Raw genomic sequence first — 26,916 nt, 5'->3', positions numbered from 1 at the left:
AAAAGAAGCAAATCTGCCATTGCAGATTAATAGAACAAGAGGTGATTCTAAAGAAACACTGAGGGGTAGGGCTTTTCAGATCAATGCACAAGAATTTCATATAACACACATGAACTCTAATTGGAACCACACAACTACAACACCAACCAAATGCTTTCAAAATTCAGGCTCTTCTCCTGCAAGCACCATTGTGTGGGTGCAGGAGTCTGCCTGCATGGACCTACGTGTATGGATCAGGGCTTTATTCCCCAAAAATATATGTTCCCTTTATATAAACCTTCAGTCTTCTGAAATCCTACCACTTGGGTGTTTACATGTCAGTTTTCTCTAGATGTGAGCTTTTATTCTTCATTAACGTGTTGTAAAAATCATCGTGCAGGTATGAAAAAGGAGGATGGACATCAGCTTCCAGGTAGAGTAAGAAATCTACTAGATCAGTTAGAAGGATGAGGCTTTTAGCTGCTGCCATCTGACAGATTGTGGTGCAAATCAGGGCTGAAAAAATCAGGGTTGGAAAAATTATCCTTGAATATTCTTTTCAAATTCAAAAGTTGATTTCAATTGACTTCATTTGAGACCCTTCCATGCTTATTTTCAGCAAACATTTGAGTGCTCAAGCATTACCAGTGCTGCAAATCATAATTTTAGGCTTGGATGCTCAATTATTCCTGAAAAGTAAATTATTGTATATTGAATTTTTAAATGTGCAGTTTAATTGCTGTGCTGGTTAATGTAAGTATCCAACTTCAGAGAAAATAAATGTAAATAATCAATTATGAATTATGAGTATTGTAATCAAATATGCAATTTGAAATTTGCATGTATGTACTACATGGTGAATTTCAAATTCTGTATTTTACTGTGTTCATTTTGCACTAGGTCCATCCGCAACACCGCTATTCAAATTAAGTTGAATAACTAACCTGCATGAAATTATCAATTGTGGGCCAAGCATCAGTCACTAAAGAATTTCATTTGTTTCAAAAAGGAGTAAATGTGAAAGTTGTTTTCTGTTGCGAACAATTAGCCAACAGAAAGCAAAGCAAAATTCATTGAACCAGTTATTCATTATGAATTGTTCTCTCAACTCTAGTGCAAATGAGCATTAACAATAATAAACAAAACCTTTAGGGAACTTTTCCTCCTCCTATTATGAAGGAACCTCTTGTCTGACCAGTTTTCCTAAAATAAGATTGCTGAAATCTAAACTGGGATTTTATTTTCTATTATATTCATTTTTATCATGGATGAAATTGAAAAATGCAGGGACCAAATTTGGCAAGTTGCTGTATTTTGTATTTCCCAAAATATCTATATGTACTATTGAAAAATGTAATCGATTTGAAATCCATGAAGCATATTAAATGGGTTATCGTAGCATATCTTTCAGACCTATGTATAGTGTGCACTAGTTCAGTGGCTCTCAAACTTTTTTTTTCACAGACCACTCAAAAATTGCTGAGGGTCTCAGCGGACCACTTAATGATCTTTCCAAATGTTGTTTGTACCGTTGGCTAAGTACTGTAAAGCGCTTTGGATAAAATACCTTAATAATAATTAATGTTTTTTGTTCTATAAATAAAAGCACACAACTCATATTTTAATATCAGGAGTCTTAACTTTCTAATGTGATGGATGTGCCCTCTCTCCCACACCGCGGCAGCCCCTGAGCTGGGGCTGGGAAGGAAGGGGGTCTCTCCCCCACTGCAGCAGCCTCCGAGTTAGGGCTGGGAAGGAAGAGGGTCTCTCCCCCACCGCAGCAGCCCCTGAGCTGGGAAGGAGGGCCGTCTCTCCCCGGCAGCCACAGCCCTGGAGCTGGGAAAAGTCACCTCTTTCTCTGGCTGCTGCAGCCCTGCACATCCCAAATTCCCCCAACCCCTCTTCTCACCCCGCTGCCCCCTCCCGTCTACCCCCTGTTCCCCCAAGGCCACCACCTCACCTTACATGTGCATCTTCTCCAGGATCCAGGCACCTAATTAGTGGAGCCACACCTGCGCAGCACCCACTAATTAGGTGGGTGGCCCTTAATTTTCTGTGTGCGGCTGCCCAGGTGAGCACCTTAGAGGGAACTATCCGCGGACCACCTGAATGGAGCTCGCGGACCAGTGGTGGTCCATGGACCACAGTTTGAGAACCTCTTTACTAGTTGTCTTAGTAGCAATATATTGTACATTTTGAAAAATGCTGACAGGTTTTATAAATGCATTTATTCAAGCCAAATTATATTTTAGTCTATTTAAAGTCAACTTTTTTGCAAATAAAGCAAATAAAATATCTGCATAAAGGAGCAGAGGTATAGTAATACATAGTACTGTGTATAGACAGTTCTCACCAACTCTGTTAACTTTGTTAAATGTGTCTTTCATATTTCTTCTTTTTTTAAATATTCCATGTATGAGGTTTTTTTTTTATTTCTGACTTTGGTAACATCTTTGTAATGACATTCATTTTTAGATATTATGTTGCTTAATTTAAAACAAATCTTTTTTGGAGAAAACAAAGTCACACTAGTCCATAAATGTTATTGTTTGTGTCATGTAAATTTGTTCATATTATTATTTATTATTCTTTTTTATCCATTATTACTCAGTAGATTCTTCCCATCCCTCCTCCCACCCTCCTTCAGCTACAGATGGTGCAGCAGGTGCAAATGCCACTGATAATGCAAATGCCAGCTTAGTCAATGGTACGTCAAGAACACCTAGCTTGTTTTATTTGATGGATTTCTCTCCTGACTATATAAGCTTTCCTCTTCCTCTTATGAACTGCACAGATGTTGTATGTGCATGTGATTACCCTGTGAGAGCTCCTACTCCATATATTGTACAGTAGCTTATAAGAGATGCCACAACAATATTGTGTCTCACTAGCAATTTACATCTTTTCTTTATGCTGAACTAAGAATGGGAGAGGAACAAGTAGGAATTTTGGTTGTTGTTTTTTTTTACCATTAATTAAAAATAGTGATTAAGTATATTTTTCAAGTATGTCCTGTTTCCAAAGCTTTTATAAGAAGTTGTCTTTTCTTAAAATTTTCAATGTCAAACTCCTCTTTATATGCTTTTTAGCACAGATTTGAAACTGAGCACTATTATAAATTTATTTTACATTCTACTGTTCCAAGTGGCACTCTCATAAGCATTCATAGTCTCAATGTAGCTTTTGGAAATAGTACTGGGGTCAGGAATCTGGCTCAAATGTAACATGTAGCACTTCGGTGGCATCCTTTAACTAAGCACTTCATAGCATCCTTTTGATAGAGGTTATGATTGAAAAGAGGAACACTCTTATGCCAGTTTGTGCCCTTCAGCATAAATTGTTTAAAGGGCTGCATTTGTGTACTATAAAATACTATTACATCAGTTTTTACTTTAACCTAGTACAGCTTCTTGACCCCATTTCTTAGCATGCTAATACTTTAGTAATACCTGTTCTGGTAGTCTAACTACAGTATTAAATGGATAGATACTAGTTTAGGCTTTTGGAATAGTTTTTATTTTTGATCATCATTTACATTGTTCAATCTTAATCACTTTTTGTGCAGTAGAATCTGTTACTTTAACTTTGCACGAGTTTACAGCACCAATAACATGGTGGAATGTAAATACTATTTCTCATAATTATTCATCATATTTGTGATATAAGTAGATTCTGTGCCTTGCAGAAGTCATTGTAGTGTGCATATTAAGGTAAGCTGGAGATCTGACATAACAATAAACACTACTGTTTCAACAGGATGGTATTTCTGCAAAGCAATGGCATGGAGAATCCTATGCACATTTTTTAAATAATTGTATTAAAATTAATAAAAATGTAGCAATCTGCAGACCCTTAAGATCATTTTCATTTTGTGTGTGTGTGTGTGTGTGTGTATACACACACACACACATATATTATATATACACATACACTCCTGTTGGAAAAGTGGACCCCCCCAAGCCATGTTTTTCCATTGGTTGACAAATACCTTAGAGACAGAGAACCATTAAGGTAATGTCTATTTTATTCTCCCCACTCTGATGTGTTTTATTGCTATAATAAATGCACTTGCTGTACATTTCGTATAAGGCAAACATATGTATACAATAAAGCCTAGATAGATGTTCTCCTTCAGTAGCTGGGGGACCAATACTACATTAAGGGCTCAATTCTTCAAGGTGCTGAGCACTCTGGCGCTGATAAAGTTAAGCAGCTGCTTAAGTGCTTTGCTGGATCAGAGCCAGAGTTTTTACAACATGATGCGTGATTGAGCACTATGTGATTCCACCTTAGTTTCTCTGTACTGAACCCAGGGCTGGCTTCAGGCACCAGCGCTTGGGGCGGCCAATGGAAAGGGGCGGCATGTCCGGGTCTTCGGCGGCAATTTGGCGGTAGGTCCCTCAGTCCCTCTCGGAGGGAAGGACCGGCTGCCGAATTGCCACTGAAGAATGAAGCTGTGCGGTAGAGCTGCTGCCGAAGTGCCGCTGATCGCAGCTTTATCTTTTTTTTTCCCCTTTCTTTTTTCTTCGATGCTTGGGGTGCCAAAAAAGCTGGAGCCGGCCTTGACTGAACACTAGTCATTTTTATTGAGCCGATAGAGGACTGCTGTGTTTGGTCTTATTCATTTCATCTTGGTAATGTGATGGAGTTTACAGTAATATTAAGTCAATATTTCAAATCAAGTGGTGTACTAAATTCTTTTTCCCGGAAATTGTAGTCACTGTCTATGCTCATATCAGTATTTTGGTTCCCAGAATCTCACACACCTGTAAATCCAATTTTGTATGATCCTCAAGGTAAAAAGTCAGATTCCATGCATTTGATTGTATTCTGTGAATTGTTTTCCCATCTTCTTTTGTGATGCTCTCAGCTTAATTTCTCATGAACTTTGATCCATATGGATGAGAACCCCCACCCCCAGTTCAGCATGCCTGCCAGCATATGGTCTGAGGAGAAACAAGACTGCAGAAGTTGTGCTGTGTGCCTCAGGTTAGGATTAGGGTGTTTTGGATCAGGCTGGCTGGGGTAATTTCCAAGGTTTTGGCTCCTGTCTGCACTATGACTATGCCTTTTTCAAGACAGCAGTGATGGTGATTGATTTTTCAAGAGTAGTTACAATGGACCACTTTTTTTTTTTTTTTTTTTTTGGAAAATTAAGAGAAATTGAAGTTTTAAAGCAAGAAAGTTTAACATTGAGACCTTAGTTAGGACTGGATAATTGGCATATATATATATAAGAGCAGTTTCAAGAAACATGAATATATATCTAATGTGCTCTCAGTAGTGAATATTCGAATTTTTTAACCAATATAGTGTAACACTCTTGCAGGAAGTGCTCTTGTACAGTAGCTGTAAATCAACAAATTACAAAAAGCAGGCTGTGGCACACCAATAATTATTCGGTTGTCAATGTAAATTCAAAACAAAAATATGCTTTTTCCATGGTTGGATTTGTAGTGACATACTTGAATAATGGTTGCCTAACATACTTTTTCTAGCTGTATAGCAGGTTAAGAAACTGTCCATAAATTCCAACCTTTTTTCTACTTTTCAGTAATTAGCATCTGAACCTGTTTGCTATTTGTTTTTATGGATGCATGCATTTACTTTTTTTAATACAGAACAGTGTAGATAGACAGATGGACTTTTTATTAAAAGGTTTTAAATATGAAATTTTAGTATCCTGTTTTTGCCAATCTATATTAAAAGAGAGGAAAACACAAACAAGCAAAAAACCCTTACCATGAAAGTTGCACAGAAAGTAATTCATTAGGATAGTTTTCATTATATATTTTAAAATGCAATTTGAAATGTCAAAGTATTTGTTTTGAAGTCTTAAGGAGCAACAATGACTGCAAACCTTAGGAAACTTGTTTGTCCCAGCTAATTAAAATTAGATCATCAGTCACCAACAGAGCTAAATAAGACTACTAGCTTCTCAGTGATCCTACTTGGGATCTTGCTTCAGATCAGTGGGTTGATGGGGAAAGTGGGGGCGCTACTGATAGGGACCTTGTCAAGCCTCTTAAGGCTGTGGAGCAAAAGAGCCCACTTAAGGTCTGTGGGAAGGAGGAGAGACAATCAGTTTTCTAAGGCTCAGAAATGGGGCTGCTGGGCAACAATAGCTCTTAAGGTCTGCAGCAGGAGAGAAATGACCTTGATTCTGCTGTTTCTATGTTTCCATTTTCCACTAATCTAATTCTCCTTTCTCCTGTTGACCCTCCTAACTTTACCTCACACGGCTTGCCTTCTTCCTTCATCCTCTTGTCTCCCACTCTAGAAGCACTCTCCGTGCCCTCCCCATTGCCCGTGCCAACTAAATGTTGATCCATGCCTTCTCCACACATGCTCTCCTCACCGCCAAACACACTACAGACCTCTTGCAGATCTCCTAAGAGCCACGGGAATCTCTGGAAGTCCAGAGGAAGGAGGACTGGAGCAAGCAAAGCAAGGACGAATCTTTTCTCCCTCCTCATTCAAATAGATGAACCCAATTAACTTAATTTTTATTGCTCTCCCACTCTGTTCTCAAGTCATGATCTGGCAAACTCATGTTAAAAGCATTTTCTAATTGAGGGATCCACTTGAAGCTTACATCTCTAGCTGTCAGTTGACACTAGAGCTGGATGGAGAAAATTAATTCCATTTTGCAGAGGATTTTTATATTTTGAAATTTGTTTTCATTCGGATTTGGAATGGAAACCACATGTTTTGAAATTCTCCATGAAAGGGAATGAAACTCCAACTCTGGGGCAGTCAGCCTGGTGGGCTGCCCCAGAGCTGCATATCCTGCAAGTTCTGGAACCTAGGCTGCAGGGGACCTTCAAGCTTGGGAACCGGGATTCAGGCAGGCGAGAACGCAGGCAGGCTGCCATGAAGCTGGACCGGCAAGCTGTCAGGAAACCAGTGTGACAATTTGGGGTGTAATTCAGACCAGTGAGAGGTTGTCACTGATTGTCCTGTAACCCTGAGTTCCTTAGAATGCTCTGCTGCTCTAGTTCCCTGTCCGTATGCTCCCAGCCAACATACAGTCATGCACTGAGTATCTGTGTGTTCAGCAGCATAGCATTTACAGATGTGTGATCGTCTTGTGTAGTTGAAGCTAAATTGCTCAGAACCCCAATTATCTTTGGAAGTATATTATCCTATTGGGAAGTATATGACTGTAAATGAGAGTTACTCCATAGCTCAGTACTCAGAATAAAGTTAGAATATATAGTAAGCCAGCTGCAGCACCCAGAATAAGTGAACACGGTTCCAGTTTTCCCAATTGCAGTTAACTTGTCCGTTCTTTCTAACATTTATTAAAATTCAGTTGCTAGAATCAGTCTAGCACTTCTATGACAATACAGGGTTGTTACTGCATTTCTTGTGTTGAAAATGTGGGATGCATTTTCCCTTGATGAACATGCATCGTTTTCTTTAGCATTGATCAGAATTACATGTGGCCAGCAGAAGGAGTAAACACAGCTATCTGTCATTTTCCAACATAACACAATGAGTTTTGTACTTGGACAGTTGTTTGAAGGAGGCATGTCGTCAGGTAAAACATTGTTTAACCTACTGTTAGCTATGATAGTCCCAGGACATTTGTATGTGTTTACCACTGGGATTCCTATTAAATAAGTTGTAATTCCTTAATATGTTGGATTTACAGAGTTGTAGGGAAGTTGAATTAGACAGTGATGGCAGAAAAGAACTCTGAAAAGGTTGCTATTCATTATAGTGATACTGGAGATGCTCCATTGCTATTAGTCTCAATTTTGCTAACGCATTGCATCGCAGACTATGCAACAGGAAAGGGCTACTAGTAATTCTGTTTAAGCACTTTTCCCATCATAATTCTGACTACATATTGACTTGCTGTATGTCTCTGATCTTGTTTACCTGTAGCATTAGATTGGCTTGTGGACGAGGAAATAATTCATTTCCAGTGCAAAATGATAGTTTGAAAAATCATTATGCTGTACAATACATTTCCTGGAACTATTCCGACAGAGGAGAATGTAATTAGAATAGATTCTGCTAAAAAGTTTTAAAACAGCAATTGCCACCTAGTATTCAGTTTCCAGGTCACTCTTACGGATTCCTGTAATTATTTGTGATGATGTATATACCCTAATGCCAGCAATACTATTAAGTTATCTTGCCACACTACCTAAATTAGATTTGAATGAAGTAACCATTTTTAAAGGGAACGAGAAGCTTGACTGTGACCATGCCCTAATCGTGTTACAAAGGACAAAAATCTTAATAAAGGCGAAGGCAACACAATATAATGGACATCAAAAATCATACAACAAAACACAGAAAGCCAGTGGTACTGACCCCTGCAGCCCACCTACATGTTCACAAAGCAAGCAATTAATGGGGCTGTCACAAGCCTCTAATGTGCACAACACATCATGTGAGCAATGCTGCTTCTTGCCAAACTTTTCAACCTGGTATTCCAGATTGGAAAAGGGACAGGAATTGTAATTAACTGAACTAACTTCCACTGCCCTCAGAGCCCCTACCACTGTTCCCTTCCCCCTTGTTTCCAGGAAGATATTTGTGCAAAAATAGACCCAATAAAAAAAGTCATGACAGTTTTTTTAATACTCTATTCCTTATCCCCCCCCTACAGTTCTAAAGAATTCACATAGATGGACCTGTTGTTCAGATCCTAGCACAAAATGAAAGAGTATGTCCCTCTCAATTCCAAGGGCTATATATCCCAAATCCTTGCATCCTGCTAATTTGTAGTACAGTGCAAGGCTCACCTCTGGATTCCAGAGGCTTTTTGGAACAGCAAAAACCCAAAAGCCTTTACCCCTACTATTCTCCTATTGTACCCTCTTTATATTAATCTTTCATATGTTTCTTTGGTGTAAATTCAATTGTGATCTAACTTATTGATGTGTGGGAAAACACACAAAGACAGAACTGAAGTGTGAAGTTACTGGAGAGGTTAGGACAGTCAGTGATGCACACAAGAAGGAGACATTTGGTACCGATAAACACCACAAACAGGAAACAAACAGCACAGAATCATATTGCAAAACAATCTCAACAATTACAGTAAAATAACTTTATTTTAATTCTTTCTTCTTGCTTGTGCTGGTTACATGAACTATCATGTGTGAAGGAAAGGAGTAGAATCAGCACTGAGAGGTTGGAAGGGAACATTGTCTACCTGAGGCTTAAGAAGTGATTTGCAATATGAATACATTTGGAGAGTCAGAGCCTTAGGGCACCTTTTGATATTGATTTGCCATTTAACCATTGGGTTTGTGAGTATGTTACTAGATAAAATTGCAGTGTTAGGATATCCTTGAAAGTCTTTCTTGCTACGTGCATGTATCAGCCATTGTTTTGCAGAGATATATATTGTGTAGGGCAATCTTCAAATTTCTCTCACTCACAGTAATATGCTGACACTGTTTCTGATCCAGGAAGATTGGTTGTGCCTCATTGGGAACCTTTGAGTGTTAGCAGTATTACTAAGAGCCAAGAAAAGGGCTCTCTTTGAAAAACTGAGCAATGATGCTCCTGTTAGTGGACAGCAAGGGATCTAATCATGAATTCTAATACCCGGGAAATGACGTAACTACACCTTGAGGCATGATTAGACCTTTTTTATTTTATTTGTAATAGATTGGTTCATATATTATTATAACCTGCAGAGTTCTCTTTTCATTAGATCAGCTAGTTAAATGAGCCTTGAGTACCTTAATTAGTTGAAATAGTAACTGAAGATAAAGTTATTAAATACCTAGATGGTTATGATGTGATTAGAGGTAAGCCCAACATAACTGCCTCTGCAGTTTATTAGAATTCTGAAGGAGTCAACAGAATAGTGGAAAGGGAAGAACTAGTAGGCATAATTTATCTTTTGATAAAATTCCTCACAAGAAAGAGTTAAGGGAACTAAGCAGTCACAGCAAGGAAGAAGAACAAAGTTTTCTCATGAAATTAGCAGTTTTCAAAATGGAAGATTGGTAGTGGACACCCCATGAATCTGTTCTTAGGACATCTTTTGGTTGATATGCTAGCAATCTTGAAAAGAGGGTAAAACTTGTGTATGAAACAAAATGTCTAGTTAGTCAGGAGTAACGCTTGGTCGGTACTTCAAAAGAGCCCAGTAAAACTAGGTGAATGGGCTAAACTAGGTGATGACAGATTAAATCCAGTATTGATGCATACAAAGTAATGCACAATGGAATGAAAAATTGGAGCCCAGTTGAATGTATTCACCAAATACACTATTCAAGAAATACTGCCATTATTACTCAATTGATTTTGGTATTTGATATACTCCCTTCTCTCACACATTGGTATGTCCTAAATTAACTGTAGTTAATCAAGAAAAAGACCCATACTCAATCATTGACCATCTCAGTGAAAACATCAAGTTGATGTGAAATAATATTCAAAAAAGCCAACAGTATGTTAGGTTTTATTAAGAAAGTGATAGAGAATAATACTGGAAAAGCCATAATGTGAATCAATGAACTCACCTAGAATATGGTGGTCAGCTCTATTCACCTCATCTTAAAAAGCATTTAGGAGGGGTACAGAGAGAGGCAATGAAAATTATTAGCGGCATTAAAAACTTTCATGTGAGGAGACTTGAAGAGGATTAATTTAGAGTGTGAATAGAAGATAAATGAATAAATACAAAATATTATATAAAATAATGAATGTTAAAGAGAAGGTCAATCAGATACTTTGATTTACTCTTTTGTAATGCCAAGAGTGCAAAAGTGTAATTCACAAGCATCACGTGTCAGAGATAAAAAGCAACTTTTTAATACAATTCATAATTAAGCTCTGGAACTTACTGCCACATGATAATTTAGAGACAAAGAACTTACCGTGATTCAAAAAAGGATTAGTCATTTATTCTACAGAAATAGTAAGAATCTTATACAGGCCACTTACGTAAACGGGGTGTCGGACTAGATGAACCGTGGGTTTGATCCAATGTGGCAATTCCTATATTCCTACTTATGCAATAGGTATAGTGTGTAATAGAGAAACAAGATGGGTGAGGTAACATCTTTTATTGGACCAACTTCTGTTGGTGAGAGAGACAAGTTTTTGAGCTTACGCAGACCTCTTCTATCCTCTCTATTGTCCTGGGACCAGCACAGCTACATCAACACTGCATACAACAATAGTTTGTGTATAGTTGAATTAAGTACTTTGATGTACCCGGAAAAGCAACATATTTTGGTGCTAGTCACTTATACTGCTTTTGAAAGCCTTAATGCTCTTTTGGCATGAGGAAATGTTAACTATGCTCTTAGAAGTCTTTCAATAATGTTTTACGTTTCAAAAAGAAATAGACTGTATCTGCCATAAATTAAGACTTTGATTCCAAAGAAGGCTTTTCCTCAGGTCAGAAATCAATATCTCCAGGGATATTTGGTGTCTTTTGCCATACATATTAAAAGCCAGTCTAGTAGTAAACTTTTCTTAGACAGTCAGATGCTACATTCAAGAATGCACTACTGTAATTTTTAGATTATACAAAAATGTTTGAGCAGCTTTGTACAGATAAAAATAAATTGACCCTTTTAAAATTTTCAAAGTCGATTGAAGCATGTCTAATCAAAAGCATTGGTCTTTTGAACATAAAGATTCCTTTTAAATATGTTCCATTCACATTGTTTCGATTATGGGAATAAAGATTGTTGTATCATTAAAAAAATTGCTAAAGTAAACGGAACAACATATGTACATTTCAATGATCTTATAAATTGTCATGCTTTCAGAATTAATAATAATCACTGCATTTTAAAAACATTTCTTGCTACTGGCAAAAAGAAAAAGGTGTTTGTGGTATAGAGCTGGTAACATAGACTTGAATGATCCCTTGCAAAATATTGATGTCTACTAATGTGAATAGTCTATGATTTGGAATAATTGCTTTGTTTTAACATAAATATAGACAAAATATTGATGAAAAGATTGCTGACCTGAGAGAGAGTGATTACATTGTAAATCCAAAATGTAGGTGTACTTGGCTATGCTTCAATGGGCCTTCTGAGTCCTAAGAACATCAAAGCATAGCAGTGTTCTGTCTCTCTCAATAATTCTGTATTTTAATCTCTCTCTAAATTTCTCAGAAATCATAGTCTGTTAGTGCAGAGATCTGATGCAGGAGCTGTGTTGACTTTTCTGTTCTTTGAGCTTTATTTAAACAGAAGCCAGTATTTATTGACCTCTAAATCACTGAAAATACCAACAAGATAGGAATAGATGGATTAAAAAAGTAATCCTCTACAGTCTATTTCTTAGCCATCCAATTATGTTACTATAACAAGCATGTGTTCCAGTAGTACCTAGAGTTAGTTGTTAAACTAGTTGAAGCATAATTTCTGCTTCTTTGATGTTCACCTATGTGTTGACTTCAGCTGTAATATAACATCTAAAGAGCAAGAATGAATTGCTATTTTTTTATTTTTATTTAATTTATTTATTTATTTTGCAAACTCACTGTCTAGTTAATATGAAGACTGGGCCAAAAATACCATGAAAATGTATTAACTACTCCGCTTCTGTTGTGGAATTTTTATATTAAGCATTGTGAACACTCAGCAGCTAACAAATGATGAGAGAATGTATTTCATCCTGTGGGTATAACATTTATAGACTCAAATGTTAATCTTTTCCATATGAGAAATGGTCGTATCGCTGTAGAAGATGCACAAGGCCTCCCATTTCCAAGACTTGTATGCAACTTGAAACTGGCCAGTTATGATTTAGTCAGTTCGCATTCACAGTTACAGTTACAGAGGGTAAAACATTTCCTGGTTGAGTAATATCACCTTTCCAGGATATGTAATTCCAATATGTCAATTTTAAGATCAAGGCTGGTGTTATAAATATTAATATAATTTGCTTCTATCAAAATTAAATCATGTAATTAATTTTAGCATTCATTTGTAAAATCATATACTGAATCATATCTGGATGAAACTGTAGTTTGAGAATACTACTTGAGTTTTACCTCATGCTGAATGTTTTATTATATTTTTCCCAAGTTAGTTCATTTTTCCAAAATATATGCACCATGGTTTTTACTTCAATAAGGAAACAAGACTGGCATTATTTTAGCTGTTAGAACATTGGAATTGGCTGCAGTTCTTTGAGTTTGTCCAACTAAGTTTTTTCATGCATCTAAATAAAAACATGATGATAATGCCTGTTGTTCATAAATGTGTATATGAAACACATTCATTATTTTCGTCTGCCCTTTTTATTTAAATTCCCATTGTGGTGTTCTGTCAGTGTGATGACTGTTTATTGTCTGTTCTTTGTTGTCTGTTACAATTCTTCATCATATAGGCAAAATGCAGGATGGGAATATGGAGAACAGCCAGAATAAAGGTAATCTTCTTTGATACTAAGCAGGTTGTGGATTGTTATGGTTAGCATGTAGTTAGATTCCGTTTGGCAAATAAAATAATTTGAGGATATATGGGGGAAATATATTATTTGTTTGAACAAACAATGTGATGGCAAAATTTGTGAGTGTGTGTGGGGGGGTGTGTGGGGGGGGATGAATAGTAGACATTTTGTGAACCTAGGTCAGAGAAATATTGGAAATGCAAGAAAAAATAAATCGTAGTATATAGACTTTTCATGTATCAGAATTTAAACAGATTAACAAAATTGGTGTTTCAAATACACCATTTATATAGAAGATGTGTGTTACAAAGCTTGTTCTGAATTCATTTTTTTCATTATGCAAGTTACAAAACCAGACATACTATTTATTGCTAATGAATTTCTAAATCCTATTTTTACTTAAGTCTTGTCTGCTTTGTCTGGCTAATAACATTGTATAAACATATTTTTCTTTGCAGGGAGAAGGTAAATAACACTACATGTAGCAATAGCAAAAGCGAATCTTAATGCAAATTGATCTGTATCATAATATAAAAACAGAAATACATGGGTACTGTTGAATAATAAGAAAATTAAAGAGTGTTGGCTGTTTCTAATATACTTTATTCTTAGGAAGAAAGTAATGTAAATATTTTTCTTCCTCTTTGGAAAAGTTTTAATTGCTTTTTCATTATACCAAAGAGATCATTAACTATGTTTACTTCAGAACCTGCCAAGTAAACAAGATAAGTACTGTAAGATGTATTTTTTTTTCCTCTGAGAATTATTTAAATACACTCCTGCAGAGTGTGAGATGGAATAGAAACTAGTGAGATTAACTCAGTCTGTCATGCTAGATGACTACTAAATAGGACAGTTCATGAATAATGACTTTAAGCTAGGAAGAGCCTTTAAATCTCCTAGTCAAATTAATATGGTTTCATACAAATGATGATGTATGTTAAATCATAGCAGAATGACTTTGTCTCATTTCATTCCATTTCATAAAATCTATTCTATCTACCACACTGACCACACACAGGAAGATGGTTGCCCTTAAAAAAATGACAGGTTTGCCTTAGACATTATTGTTGCCTTAGATACTAGGTAAGGTTTCTCTACTCCCTGCAGTACTCTCTCTACTTCCTATCCAATCCCAGTACCATAAAAGTCCATCTCTCCTGAAGGAAGGGAGTGGTTTTATTTCTTTAAATTTTATTCATAAGGATTTTGGGGGTACATGACTACACAGATACTCTTTAATTGTGCTAGAAGGCATAGTTAGCAGGGTGATGTTAAAAGTTTTCAGACTCTGGGATTATCTAAAAAGTATTGCAGTACTTAGGTAATCTTATTTATAAAACAATTGGCATGTCTATAAGGGTCGCGCGCGCACACCCACTTATTAATAGTAAGAAAGGTATTGAATGCTATAAATGTACATGGCACTATAAAGTCACATTATATGTCCCAAAGAATTTTACAGTCTCAGACCTTGATCTTGCAAATGAGCAGACCTTTGTGCAGATGAGCAAAGCCTCATGGACATCCGGATGCAGGATCAGGGTACTGCGTATATTCATAATTAATCATCCATATTACTACCAGTACATATGTGGGACTATTACAAGTTGAATTTAGTATGAATAAACAACTTCAGAGATTTTTTTCTTTAAATAAAAGCGTAGAAATTATGTTGGATAAAAGTTCTAGAGTAATGGTTTTCTTCTGCATTGTTAGCCAAGCAGCAGGATGGTGCTGCTGCCATGGAGATGCAGCCATTGAAGAGTGCAGAAGGGGGAGAGGGAGATGAAAAAGAAAAGAAGAAGTCTAGCATGCACAAGAAAGAGAAATCTGTCCTCCAGGGAAAGCTGACCAAACTAGCCGTCCAAATAGGCAAAGCAGGTATGAATGGGCAACTAACTAGATAACAGCATGCTATGGTGAGGACCACATCATAGGATTTCAAAGCAAATTATTGTGAAGAGAGAGTTTTATTAAAAGTAACTAATTATCACAGTACTCTAGAATTGTATGCTAAAGATCATTTTTGTGCATACGTACTTTGAAAACTGGGAAACTAGAAGCTCTAAGCAACTTGGCTTGTGAATATTTGAATCAAAGTGAACTGCAGTTTCTCATAGCCAGTATTCCCAAGTGCAGTAATTACAAGATATTTAATTTCCTGTCCCCTCAGGGCTCCTGAGAATGTGCATTCAAAATCTATAATATCGTCTCAGGCTTGGAGCAAGATCCTCTTCTCCCTCTATGGATTCTGGTGTAATTTCGTTCCCACTTCTCCTCCATCCCCCGCAGTAGCTTTTTCCCAAATCTGACCGTTTTATTCCATTCCTTCAACAACAACAAAAAGAGGGGTGGGGAGATGAAAAATAAATCTGCTGATGATAGTGTACTTAAAAACAGCCTTAGTTTGGGTTTCAACTGCATCGATGGTCTATCAGTGGTTCACTCAATTTTTTTCCACAAATGCCAGTGTAACCCACACACCTTCTGGGTGTGGTGTTCTGTCCCATCTAGTGGCACCGAGAGAGAGAGAGAGAGAGAGAGAGAGAGAGATTAATGAGTCTGCTCTACAGCCTTAGCCTTTTAGCTCATGCACTAAGCTCCAGCGGTCCCAGGTTCGATCCCACCTGCCGACGGCCGGGGTCTGTCAGTGTTACACCAGCTTCCTTGCTCTATCTTGATATACTCAAACTTTATATTGCTACTCTCTGTTGTGTATTTCTAGTAAAGGTTCATTTATTGCAGGAGTTCCCAAACTTGGTTCATGGCTTATTCAGGGTAAGCCCCTGGCGGGCCACGAGACGCTTTTTTACCTGAGTGTCTGCAGGTATGGCCTCTTGCAGCTCCCAGTGGCTGCAGTTAGCCATTCCTGGCCAATGGGAGCTGTGGGAAGCGGTGCAGGCCGGTTGCTGCTTCCCACAGCTCCCATTGGCCGGGAACGTTGAACCGCAGCCACTGGGAGCTGCAAGTGGCCGTACCTGCAGACGCTCAGGTAAACAAAGCATCTCGTGGCCCGCCAGGGACTTACCCTGAACAAGCCGTGAACCAAATTTGGGAACCCCTGATTTATTGGGATAGGTCATGTGATATAAAGCAGTTCAGTCACATCATATTTCATTTTCTAGAGTGGTTGAGCCTGCCCCATATCATCAGCAGTCTGAATCTTGTCAGTTTGGCATAGTAGGAGCAATTTTGACTTGATTTCTTATACAAAGAAGGCAGATGCTCTTTAGATTCTCTGATTCAAATTTGGGAACGCTTTACAATGGAACTATGAAGGCTGTAGTTATTTGGCAATAGCTGAATAAATCTTTCAAACACAGAGTCTCCAGAGAATCATTGAGACTGTCTTGGCATTTAGATTTCAAATGATGGTAATGATACATTTGGAAATATGGCCCATTTTTTAATAAATGTTATGGTTATAAAGGAAAACAACCACTTTACCAAGCTAACAAAGGGAAGCAAACAGGCTGAGGGACAAGTTTTTCTAGAAGGCCGAGGGTTATTGGGTTTACAGTAAAACTCAGATACAGTATTCCGTCTGGCTAATATTAATATTAGAAAAATTAACTGTTAATTGTCTCAAATAGTTTTCTTCATACATAGGGAGACAAGATGAGTGAGGTAGTATCTTTTATTGGACCAACTTCTGTTGGTGAGAGAGACAAGGAGCAAGTCTACACTTACAATGCTGCATCAGGGCAGCTGCAGCACTTTAATGAAGATGCTCTAAGCTGACAGGAGAGAGCCCTCCCATCAGTGTAGTTAATCCACCTCCCTGAGAGGCAGTGGCTATGTCGGTGGGAGAAGCTCTCTCGCTGACACAGTGCTGTCTATGCGGGCTGTTGTCAGTATAACAACATCACTCCGGGGTGTGGATTTTTCACACTCCTGAGTGACGTAGTTATACCAATACAGGTCTGTAGTGTAGAGCAGTCCAAGCTTTCAAGCCACAGAGTTCTTCTTCAGGCCGCTCTACCTTGAATGGGCTCTTAGGATATGCGTTAACTACTTATGCTAAACAATCTGTTCCACCTTGTATTAGCTGTGATGCTCTGAGTACCTTTCCCAGACCTGAAAAAGAGCTCTGTGTGGCTTGAAAGCTTCTTGCTGTCACCAACAGAAGTTGATCCAATAAAAAATATTACCTCACCCACCTTGTCTCTCTAATATCGTCAGACTGACATGAATATAGCTACATTGCATTCTTCATATGTGTCAGTTAAGAGGTCCAAATGTCACAATAAAAATTCAAATAGAAAAATTCTCCAGTTGCCTCTTTCCACTGATGGAAATGGGAACTGTTGATGAAATTGCACCCACTCCAGTGGAGGGACAAAAAACAAAAAAAAGTTTCTCTCATCACAACCATAGCCAGATATCCTGTGCCTAATTCTGAATTTTCAAAAACATAAGAAGCACTTGCTCCAAATAAATTGCTGACTAGAAGTCTGTGGCTTTTCAGTGCTGGGGCAAGAAGAAGGGAGCATAAAATATTATTGGTATTGTGCCTTAGTTAGAAGAATATTCTATTGCTTTAAAATATTTTATTTGTTTTTAAACCTGTGCATTAGTTTAAAGTTATTAAACAATTTATTGAAAAGTATTAGAATAACTGAAGTATTAAAATATATGCCATGTTATTAAACACATCAACCTGATACAAGTTAGAATAATGTATGCTGCTTGGTTTCTTTGACATGTCATGTAGTCCTGATTAGTGAACAAAAAATGCAGTTTATGATCCTTCCTAAATCTAAGGTTAACATGTTCATATGACACCAATTATAGTTGCCCTGGTTTCAGAACAGTAACAGATTATGAACCAATTGTGACTACATTTACCTTTTGAGTATTGTAACAATTCAAAATGACCAGACATCTTCTTAGTTCTTGCATATTTAAAATAGTGACTAATGTATGGCCAATAAATCTGAATGATAGGGTGAATGCAGCTTTTTGGTGGTAAGATTTCCTACTGCTTATGAAATGTCATGTTTCTGCAGAGTGCTGTGCATCATGGTTAAATGCTTAACATTTGGGAACAAAAGAACACTTTGAGAACACTGCTGTTTATTTTATTATTTTGTATAAACTATGTAAATGCTTGCCCTTATTGCCAAATGCATTTTTATCTTTGCAATCTTGCCCAGCCACTGATTCAACAGATTGATTTCTAACACAGTTTGTAAAAAAAAACCAGCCCTTTCCCCAAGATCTATTAAGATGTGCTTTTATAAAAAAGAAAAGCATGTGGAAATGGTGTATAAATACCTAAGAGGTAATTGCACAGAACAGGCAGAGGTTAATTCTGTTGTAACAGGATAGATTTGGGTGGTATTAGAAAGGATAATGTCCTGCAATTGAAAAAGGAAGACTTAGTTTAGACAACAGGGAATCTTTTATTAAATTAAGCAGATGGTACAGTTTTCCAAGGGTGATCAATGAGATGCTGATGCTAGAGGTGTTTAAAAATAAATGTGATAACACACAGGAGTAGTATAGAGTTCAGAAGAATGTAACAAATAACCCAAAAGCTTCTTTTAAGACTTAATCTATGGACTACAGTCTCCTGATCTTACATTTATATGGTTCGCAATAATTTAATGTTGATAATGTTTTTCCCCCCTATGGCCTAAGAGCGTAGGTTCAAATCAGATTTGATAAAAGTGTGAGGTTCAAACTGCAAATGCTTTGATTTGTTACTATTGCTCCCTGTAGTTAAAAATTACTTTTTGTGTTTTCAGGTTTGGTGATGTCGGCCATTACTGTAATAATTTTGGTACTGTACTTCGCTGTTGACACTTTTGTTGTCAACAAGAAGCAGTGGTTGCCCGAGTGCACTCCTGTTTATGTTCAATATTTTGTCAAGTTCTTCATCATTGGTGTTACTGTGCTTGTGGTTGCTGTTCCTGAAGGACTTCCACTTGCTGTCACTATTTCTCTGGCTTATTCTGTTAAGGTAAGCAGCACTTTAAGCAGTAGTGGAAAAAAAGTGCTCTTTTGACCAACTCTCAGTATGTTTTAGTTTGGTAGTTGACTCGCTGTTTAATTTTTATGTGGCTGGTAGAAAGCTGGATCACACATCAGTGCACTCTGATAGAAGCTGCTTTAAACATATTGAAGGTACTTCAAAGTAAAAAATTCCAATAAAATAAATTTATTGACTTTTCTGTAAATGTACATTGCAAAAAATATACTAAACAGTCACTAAAGAAGACGGTCTCTCAAAAATTCACTGTGAAAATTTATGAATGGGAGAAGCACAGTCTTTTTGTATATAATATCTGCTTATCTTCCTATTCCCAGCTGCATCAATATAGGTTTGGGGAAGGATTTGTTTTCTTCAGAAACTCTCTACATTGAGACATGAGGTTTCCACATGTTTGCGGGTGTGTTATTAAATGCTGTTATAGTTGCCCATAGTTAATGGAAATGATTCCATTAGGAAACTTAAGGGAATTAAAACTGGGATTATGGTTTTTCGAATTGTAGATTATTTCTCTATCAAAGTCTGTATTCTCAGATTACTTTGGAAATCTAATCTACTAACAGCACATTGTGTTTATATAAAACTTTCATCTGAGAATCTCAAAGCACTTTACAAAGGTAGACAATTCTGTTATCTCCATTTTACACAGGGAGAAACTGAGGCACAGAGAACATGAAATGATTTGCACATAGTCACACAGCCAGGCAGTAACAAAGTTGGAAATAGAACCCAGGTGTCCAAACAGCCCTGTGTGCTAACCATTAAACATTGCAATTGCCTTCTAAATCAGTTGCATAAATACATACTCACACATAAGGCCAGATTGTGATACACCGTTGTTTGCATTTGGGAATATCTTGCTCCATGAATAGATTTACTGACTTCAATGGGACTTCACTTTGGATTAAGGGACCACTCTGAGAAAGAGTATGACAGATTGGCCCAAGGGTAAAGATCACAGCCATACTCTGGAATATTCAAATATTTTTATTTAAATTTTTGTAAAATTCATTGTCCTGGTGATGATATTGCAAGAGCATATAGTTTTACCTTACAAATCTAATAATACTGGGATTTGAAATACTATAGAAGAGTCTAAATCAGCTGAATAAAGAGAGTTTACCAAAACAGATTATTTTCAGAGTTCTGCAGTTCAGTTCAAGTTTAAAATAAAGTAATATTCATTGATTTACAGGTGGATAGCTTTGGGTTCATCTGACGCTTGCTGTTGTCATTTAGCTTCTATTTACACTCTTTTGTATTTGCAAATTTTGATCTGGCAGGAAGTTTATTTTTAAACAGTTAATTACTAATTGTTAAATCTCTACCATTAGGGCACTTGGCTGAAGGAAAACAAAAATCTGTCTAGAAGTTTAGGAGAAACATATAAAATTACATGAGTACTTAGTATTTCTTACAATGATCGCTGTTTGAAAATGGCCTGTTATCTTAGCTAATGTTTCATAAAGCTAAATAATGTTATATTAGTATTCAAGTAATTCCTTAGAATGGATATACTGCAAATCCATTCATCAAAAACAAAGTTTTGGCAAGCATTTTAAGGGGTGGCTACTATATGCTCTCTACACTGACACGTGTGGTAAACAAGCATGACTACACTCTAAAGTCACATCTAACTTTATGTATTGTTACTATGATGAGAGATTTTAAAAATCTGTCAGAGCAAATTTTTGAGGACTTCTTACTTTGCTTTCCATCAGAAAATGATGAAGGATAACAATCTGGTCCGCCACTTAGATGCTTGTGAGACTATGGGTAATGCTACGGCCATCTGCTCTGACAAAACAGGGACACTTACAACCAACAGGATGACAGTAGTACAAGTCTACATTGGTGATGCCCACTACAAAGAGATCCCTGACCCAGATTCTATACCAAGCAAAACCCTCGATTTGTTGGTTAATGCAATTGCCATCAACAGTGCCTATACTACAAAAATTCTGGTAAGTAGGCTTATTGCGGTCAATCAAATGAAACGCGGCAGAAGAAGCTGCATGGGTTTTGAAGCATTGTTAATACTTTAATAACCTGTCATTGATCATGAAATATTAAATAGGTCCCCAAAAGGAGAGTAGAAGGGGCAAAAATGTACACATTTTATTTGTTTCTTTAAGAATGGAAATGTTACCATATATTCTTTATCAGTCATTGTTCTATAACTTAGAAAAAAATACAGTTGATTATTGGAAAGATGAGTACTGCCATGCCTGGTCCCAGAAATGAGGGCCACATTATACATTGAAACCCCTGATATTGTTGAATCACTGTGTGATTCAGGGTCCAAACTGTACACTTGTAACTTTGCTTGCACAAATAGTTTTCAATGGCTTCAATAAGACTACTTGTGTTTAAAATTTCTCATGTGCACAAGACTTTGCAGGATTGGGACCTTAATTCTTGAAATATGAAGAATTAGATTAATGGATATTCATTCCAAATTCAATGGGGGATGAATTTAATTCACAGTGTAAAGGAGGATACTCTGGAAAGAGCAGATTTCTAAAGGGGCTGTAGATTCCACTATGTGGGAGGATTAAGAGGCTTCAAAATTCTGATTTCTGTTGCCCCAAGTTATTTTATCACTTGAAAGGGCAAATAATGCTTTTTTTTTAGTCCAATCTTAATACTATATCCTGAAACTTTTTTATAGAGTAGACAAGCTTTTTTAGGCTTATGAAATAATTTTTTGTCTATTTGCACATTTGTACTGAACTGCCTGGAGTGGCCAAATTACACATTAATATGATTTTAAAAGCTGTTGGCCAAAATACAGTCAGAGATAGTATATTTGCAGAAACGTGAGAGAGTATAAGTCCGATTTCTGGTGAGCTATTAAATCCAAATCAAGGTATTTTTTGTTTAAGAACTTGTTAACAAAATGCTGTCTCTTGTAATTCCTGGCATGATTTTTAGGAGTGATATGTAGGCATTAGTTAGTAATAACCATTTATAGGAAGAGGAGTTTGTCGAAAAGCCTGACAGAAATCTCCGTGGTTGCCAAGTATGTTTATAGTGAACATGTTTTTTGCAGCGAAGGTCTGTCTTTCTGTTACTTCTTTTTAGAGTCTTTGAGCAGTGGGAGTATTACATTCTGCTACTCTAAGCCATATTTTTAGATGACTTGACTAATTCGAATCTTCCGTTCTCAACAGGCTTAGTGTAAATGTAAGTTCAACTGTGTCACAGCTCAGAGCAGGAATTTTAATGCAGTGGCTTTCATAAAACTAAAAATAAACAGACATGTCTAAGCCGAGAGATCTAACTCAACTTTTTCCTAACACTGGGCCAAATCTGGAGAGGAGCTGAGTCTTGATAACAATAGATGGAGATACTGAGAGCTTCTTGCAGTTTGGGCCTCCGTTTTATCTTTACAAGGATCTCACCATCGTACGTGTTTCATCTCTCTTGTACATGGTATATGATTGTTATTATTCTCTAGGAATGGGAGAGTCTTGTCCTGTCTTTGTCTGTGATTTGATCACTGGAGATTGACACGGTAGATATTTCTGGTTGTTTTGAGAGGTTGTTTTAGTGCTTGCATGCTAAAGATTTCAGAACCCAGGAAGGGGCTGATATGCTGAGTTAAAATATATTTCAGTGCCTTAGCATCCCATTAGCTTGTGGTGTGTGTGGTTGGCTTTTTCATTATTTGTATACTGTGGTAGTGCCTAGATTCAGGCCCTCATTGTGCAAGGCACTATACAGACAAGAGGAACAAAGACAGTCCCTGACCCAAAGACCTGTCAAACCAGGATGACGACAAGATGCAACAGATAAATATACAGACAAACTGGGACAGGGGACAAAAGGTAATTGTAAGAAGTAAAGATGCATTTTGAATAAATTGTTTGAGAGGCCCTACTAGTCCAGGGGTTCTCAAACTGGGTGCTGGGACCCCTCTGGGGGTCATGAGGTTATTACATGGGGGGTCGCAAGCTGTCAGCCTCCTCCCCAAACCCCGCTTTGCCTCCAGCATTTATAATGGTGTTAAATATATAAAAAGTGTTTTTAATTTATAAGGGGGGTCACACTCAGAGGCTTGCTATGTGAAAGGGGTCACCAGTAAAAAAAAGTTTGAGAGCCATTGTACTAGTCAGAAGTGACTGCCAGACAATAGAGGTTTGTGGGCATCATTGTAGAGGTAGGCTTTCAGGGAGGACTGAAGATGATTTCATTGGGAAGCTCTTCCCATGGATGAGGTGCAATGTGGAAGAGGTGTGCAAAGGTGCTTGTGGGAAATGTGAGTAAGTTGGCAATTGAGTTAGGTGTTACTGGTAGAGTGAAAGCAGCATCAACCTCATATTATTTGAGTTTTAGTTTTGGATGCACTTTTGTTCATTTTAAATTACTGAGTTTATAACGTGTTGAAGAAGCATCTTTATCCAAATTTTGTGTCAGTTCAGTTTCCCAGCATCTTAATACTGGAAATAACGTTTGTGTGAGAGTACTGCGTAATAGGACAGCAAAATGTTCTTCAAAGCGATATACTAATGATCCTGGACAAACTGAATGAAAGATTCCCTTTTCTCTTGGAGTAACATCCTCGTTGATGAAAATTAAATTTCCTATCAAGTATAATTCAATAATCACATTTTAGTCTCAATATGATTTTGTATTCCTGGCCAAGTTTTGACCTCATAGCTCCTGGTTAAAGTGGATTATGTGTGTACATTGAAAAAGGTAAATCACTATGCATTATCATTTCAGTTCATTTTAGCTTTGGGTACAACACAAACTACTTCTCCGTAAAACTGATAAATGGGTGAAATCCTAGGGAAATCCTTAATTGTTCTCTCCACTGTCGGATTTATATAGAGCTGTAGAGGGGCGGACTCACCCCTGCAGCACCTCCTGCTGGTCATCTCCGGGAATTAGCTCATTTCAGTGTTGGAGCGCCTACTGCAGGCCGGTGGTCCGCCTGTCCTCCGGTCCCCGGTGCCCTTTTATCTAGGGTGCTGCCCCCTAGCAGTACAGCCCTCAGTACTAGGGTCTCCCCTCCCTGGGGAACCCCCACCCACTATCCCTACCTCACCTCAGAATAAGGCCACTGCCAGTCACTAACTAGCCCCCGCTCCCTGGGCAGACTGCAGTATAGGCCACTCATCACAGGCAAGGTTGGGTTTGGACCTGCTGCCTTAGCCTACCCTAGGGTTACCATATGTCCGTTTTTTCCCGGACATGTCCGGCTTTTCGGCAATCAAACCCCCGTCCGGGGGGGGGAAAAATACGGATGGGCACTTCCTCTCCCGTGGCTGCTCTGCTCCTCCCCTGACTCAGACTTCGGCTCTGTTTAAGAGCCAAGCTGCCCAAGCCAGCGCTACCAGCTTCGAGGAGCCCCCTTGCCTCCGGACCCCAGCCGCCGGCCGGGCACTTCCCTTCCTGGGCTCCAGCTGCTCTGCGGCTGGGGTCCGGAGGCACGGGGGCTGCCCGAAGCCGGTAGCGCTGGCTCGGGCAGCTTAGCTCTTAAACAGAGCTGAAGAGTCAGGGGAGGAGCAGAGCAGCCGGAGCCCGGGAGGGGAAGTGCCCGGACGGGGGCGCAGGGTCCGGAGGCATAGGTGCTGCCCGAAGCCCGAGCGCTACTGGCTTCACGGTTTGCCGGGCAGTCTCCAGACCCTGTGCCCCTTGCTGGGCGCTTCCCCTCCCGGGCTCCAGCTGTGCTGGGGAAGCGCCGGCTGGGGGCACAGGGTCTGGAGACTGCCCGGCAAACCGTGAAGCCGGTAGCGCTTGGGCAGCCCTTTTCGCGTGGCTGGGAGGGAGGAGGGGGTGTTAGGGCGGGGAATGGGTGGAGTTGGACGGGGAAGGGGCGGAGTTGGGGCGGGGCCGAGGGTGGGAAAGGGGCGGGGTCAGGGCCCTGTGGAGTGTCCTCTTTTTTAATTTTTTAAATATGGTAACCCAGCCTACCCCTGTGCTGCCCTCTGCAACCCCCAGTACCTCCTTGGCCTCCTACTAGGCCGCAGCCTGGGGCTTTCCAGGTTGGAGCTCCCCAGCCCTGCTCCACTCAGGTACTCTGTCTCTAGCTCGCTGCAGCCAGGCCCTTCTCCCTCTGAAGGCAGAGAGAGACTGCTTGGCCTCTGCCTCACAGCCTTTTTATATAGGGCCAGCTGAGGCCTGATTGGGGTGTGGCCCAGCTGCAGATGCTTCCCAATCAGCCCAGTTTAGCAGTTCCCAGCCACAACCTTCCCCCAGGGCTGTTTGAAACCCTTCAGGGTAGGAGCAGGGTAATAACCCCACTACAAGAGCCAATATTTGGATTTATTTGTTGACTATTATTGGTGATTATCTGTCTTATATTTGTGTTATGAGCTCAACGATTACAATATAGACTTCAGTGAAAATCATAACTGTATTATAAGCAGTTACCTTCATTTTTTTATTATATTTATGACGTGTTTAAGGGAAGGTGTGTCAACGATCTCAGCTCTGATAAAGAAAATTTAACATATGAGGTCTTTGTTCCACAGCACTCATTAGACCATAAAGAGGTCTGGTATAAAATACATAAAGAAGTTGGTTTTCAGGACTGCTAGTTCAGAATGCATACTTACCCACAATTTCATTAAAATATTCTCTAAGAATGTGTGACTATCAGCTGACACCCAAAGGGCATATGCGTTATGTCACAAAGATGGAAGTTTGCTTGTTCTATTAATAGTTATGTAGATCTATATATTCTGCAAATTGCATTTTGTGTGAACTTACATTGAGTGATCTCATATTGGACCATAAAATCAGTCAAGACACACTGCTGAATGAGTAATGATGAGTTCCCCCTCACATCATCTTTTGCTTAAAGGGCAATAGAGCCATTGATAAAAATACAAAAAGAAAACTATGTCACTGCTTGGAATAAAATATTTTCTCTTCCCTGAGAAATTTGAGACACATTATTCCACTAGAGTTACAATACCATTAAATCTAGCCCTTTATAATACTTTTTAGAACAAGATATGGGATGAACTAAATTGACATTCTGTTCACTTCAGATCAACAGATTACTGTTGTTTTCAAGCTATTCTCCAGAAAGTCTTTTTCCAGAATAAATGTGAGACAACTTTGAGAGATGTTTTCCCAACGAGATTACAGCTCATACACTTTTGCTTGTAAATTGTAGAGGGGATTTAGTTTAATAATTCTATTAATCTGAAAGCAAAATCTATGTTTTGGGAATATTCTGATTGCACTTGAGTAGCTGTACTTCTAACTGGCATACCATGAAGTTGCTGGGAAATAAAGACTCCACACATCTAATATTGGTCTAAGCTAGCAGCCACAACTTTTCTTGAATCACATACTGGCATGCAAGATTAATTTCAACCAAAAAGGTATTCATTCCCCTCTTAGGACCACACTGGATATGTTGATGGTAAATATCTCCTTTACTTTCCAGTGTAACAGACCTCTGTTAAATGGAGACCCCAATAAGCTCTCAAGTTAGTAGTATTCAGCTCAGGCTAAACTACACCAACCAAATCCTTCTTTATTATGCCTTCACAATGGATGCCTCAGTTTGTACTACATAA

The 26,916-nt window shown here is 38.4% G+C and overlaps 1 protein-coding gene across 1 annotated transcript in view; it reads left to right on the top strand.

The window, feature by feature from the left end:
- The window catches only part of ATP2B2 (ATPase plasma membrane Ca2+ transporting 2), a 534,155-nt gene that overhangs the window by 376,067 nt on the left and 131,172 nt on the right, over positions 1-26,916 (top strand). Inside the window, exons 8-12 of the mRNA XM_054035362.1 lie at positions 2,591-2,686; positions 13,315-13,356; positions 15,097-15,261; positions 19,131-19,345; positions 21,097-21,339. Of these exons, the coding sequence (XP_053891337.1) occupies positions 2,591-2,686; positions 13,315-13,356; positions 15,097-15,261; positions 19,131-19,345; positions 21,097-21,339 (761 nt within the window). The remainder of the gene's footprint in view (positions 1-2,590; positions 2,687-13,314; positions 13,357-15,096; positions 15,262-19,130; positions 19,346-21,096; positions 21,340-26,916) is intronic.

The sequence above is a fragment of the Malaclemys terrapin genome, chromosome 7, assembly GCF_027887155.1.
Source record: "Malaclemys terrapin pileata isolate rMalTer1 chromosome 7, rMalTer1.hap1, whole genome shotgun sequence".
In the NCBI taxonomy this organism is placed as follows: domain Eukaryota; kingdom Metazoa; phylum Chordata; order Testudines; family Emydidae; genus Malaclemys; species Malaclemys terrapin.
The sequence above is the reverse complement of the archived record's forward strand: the minus strand, read 5'-3'. Positions and strand labels throughout refer to the sequence as shown.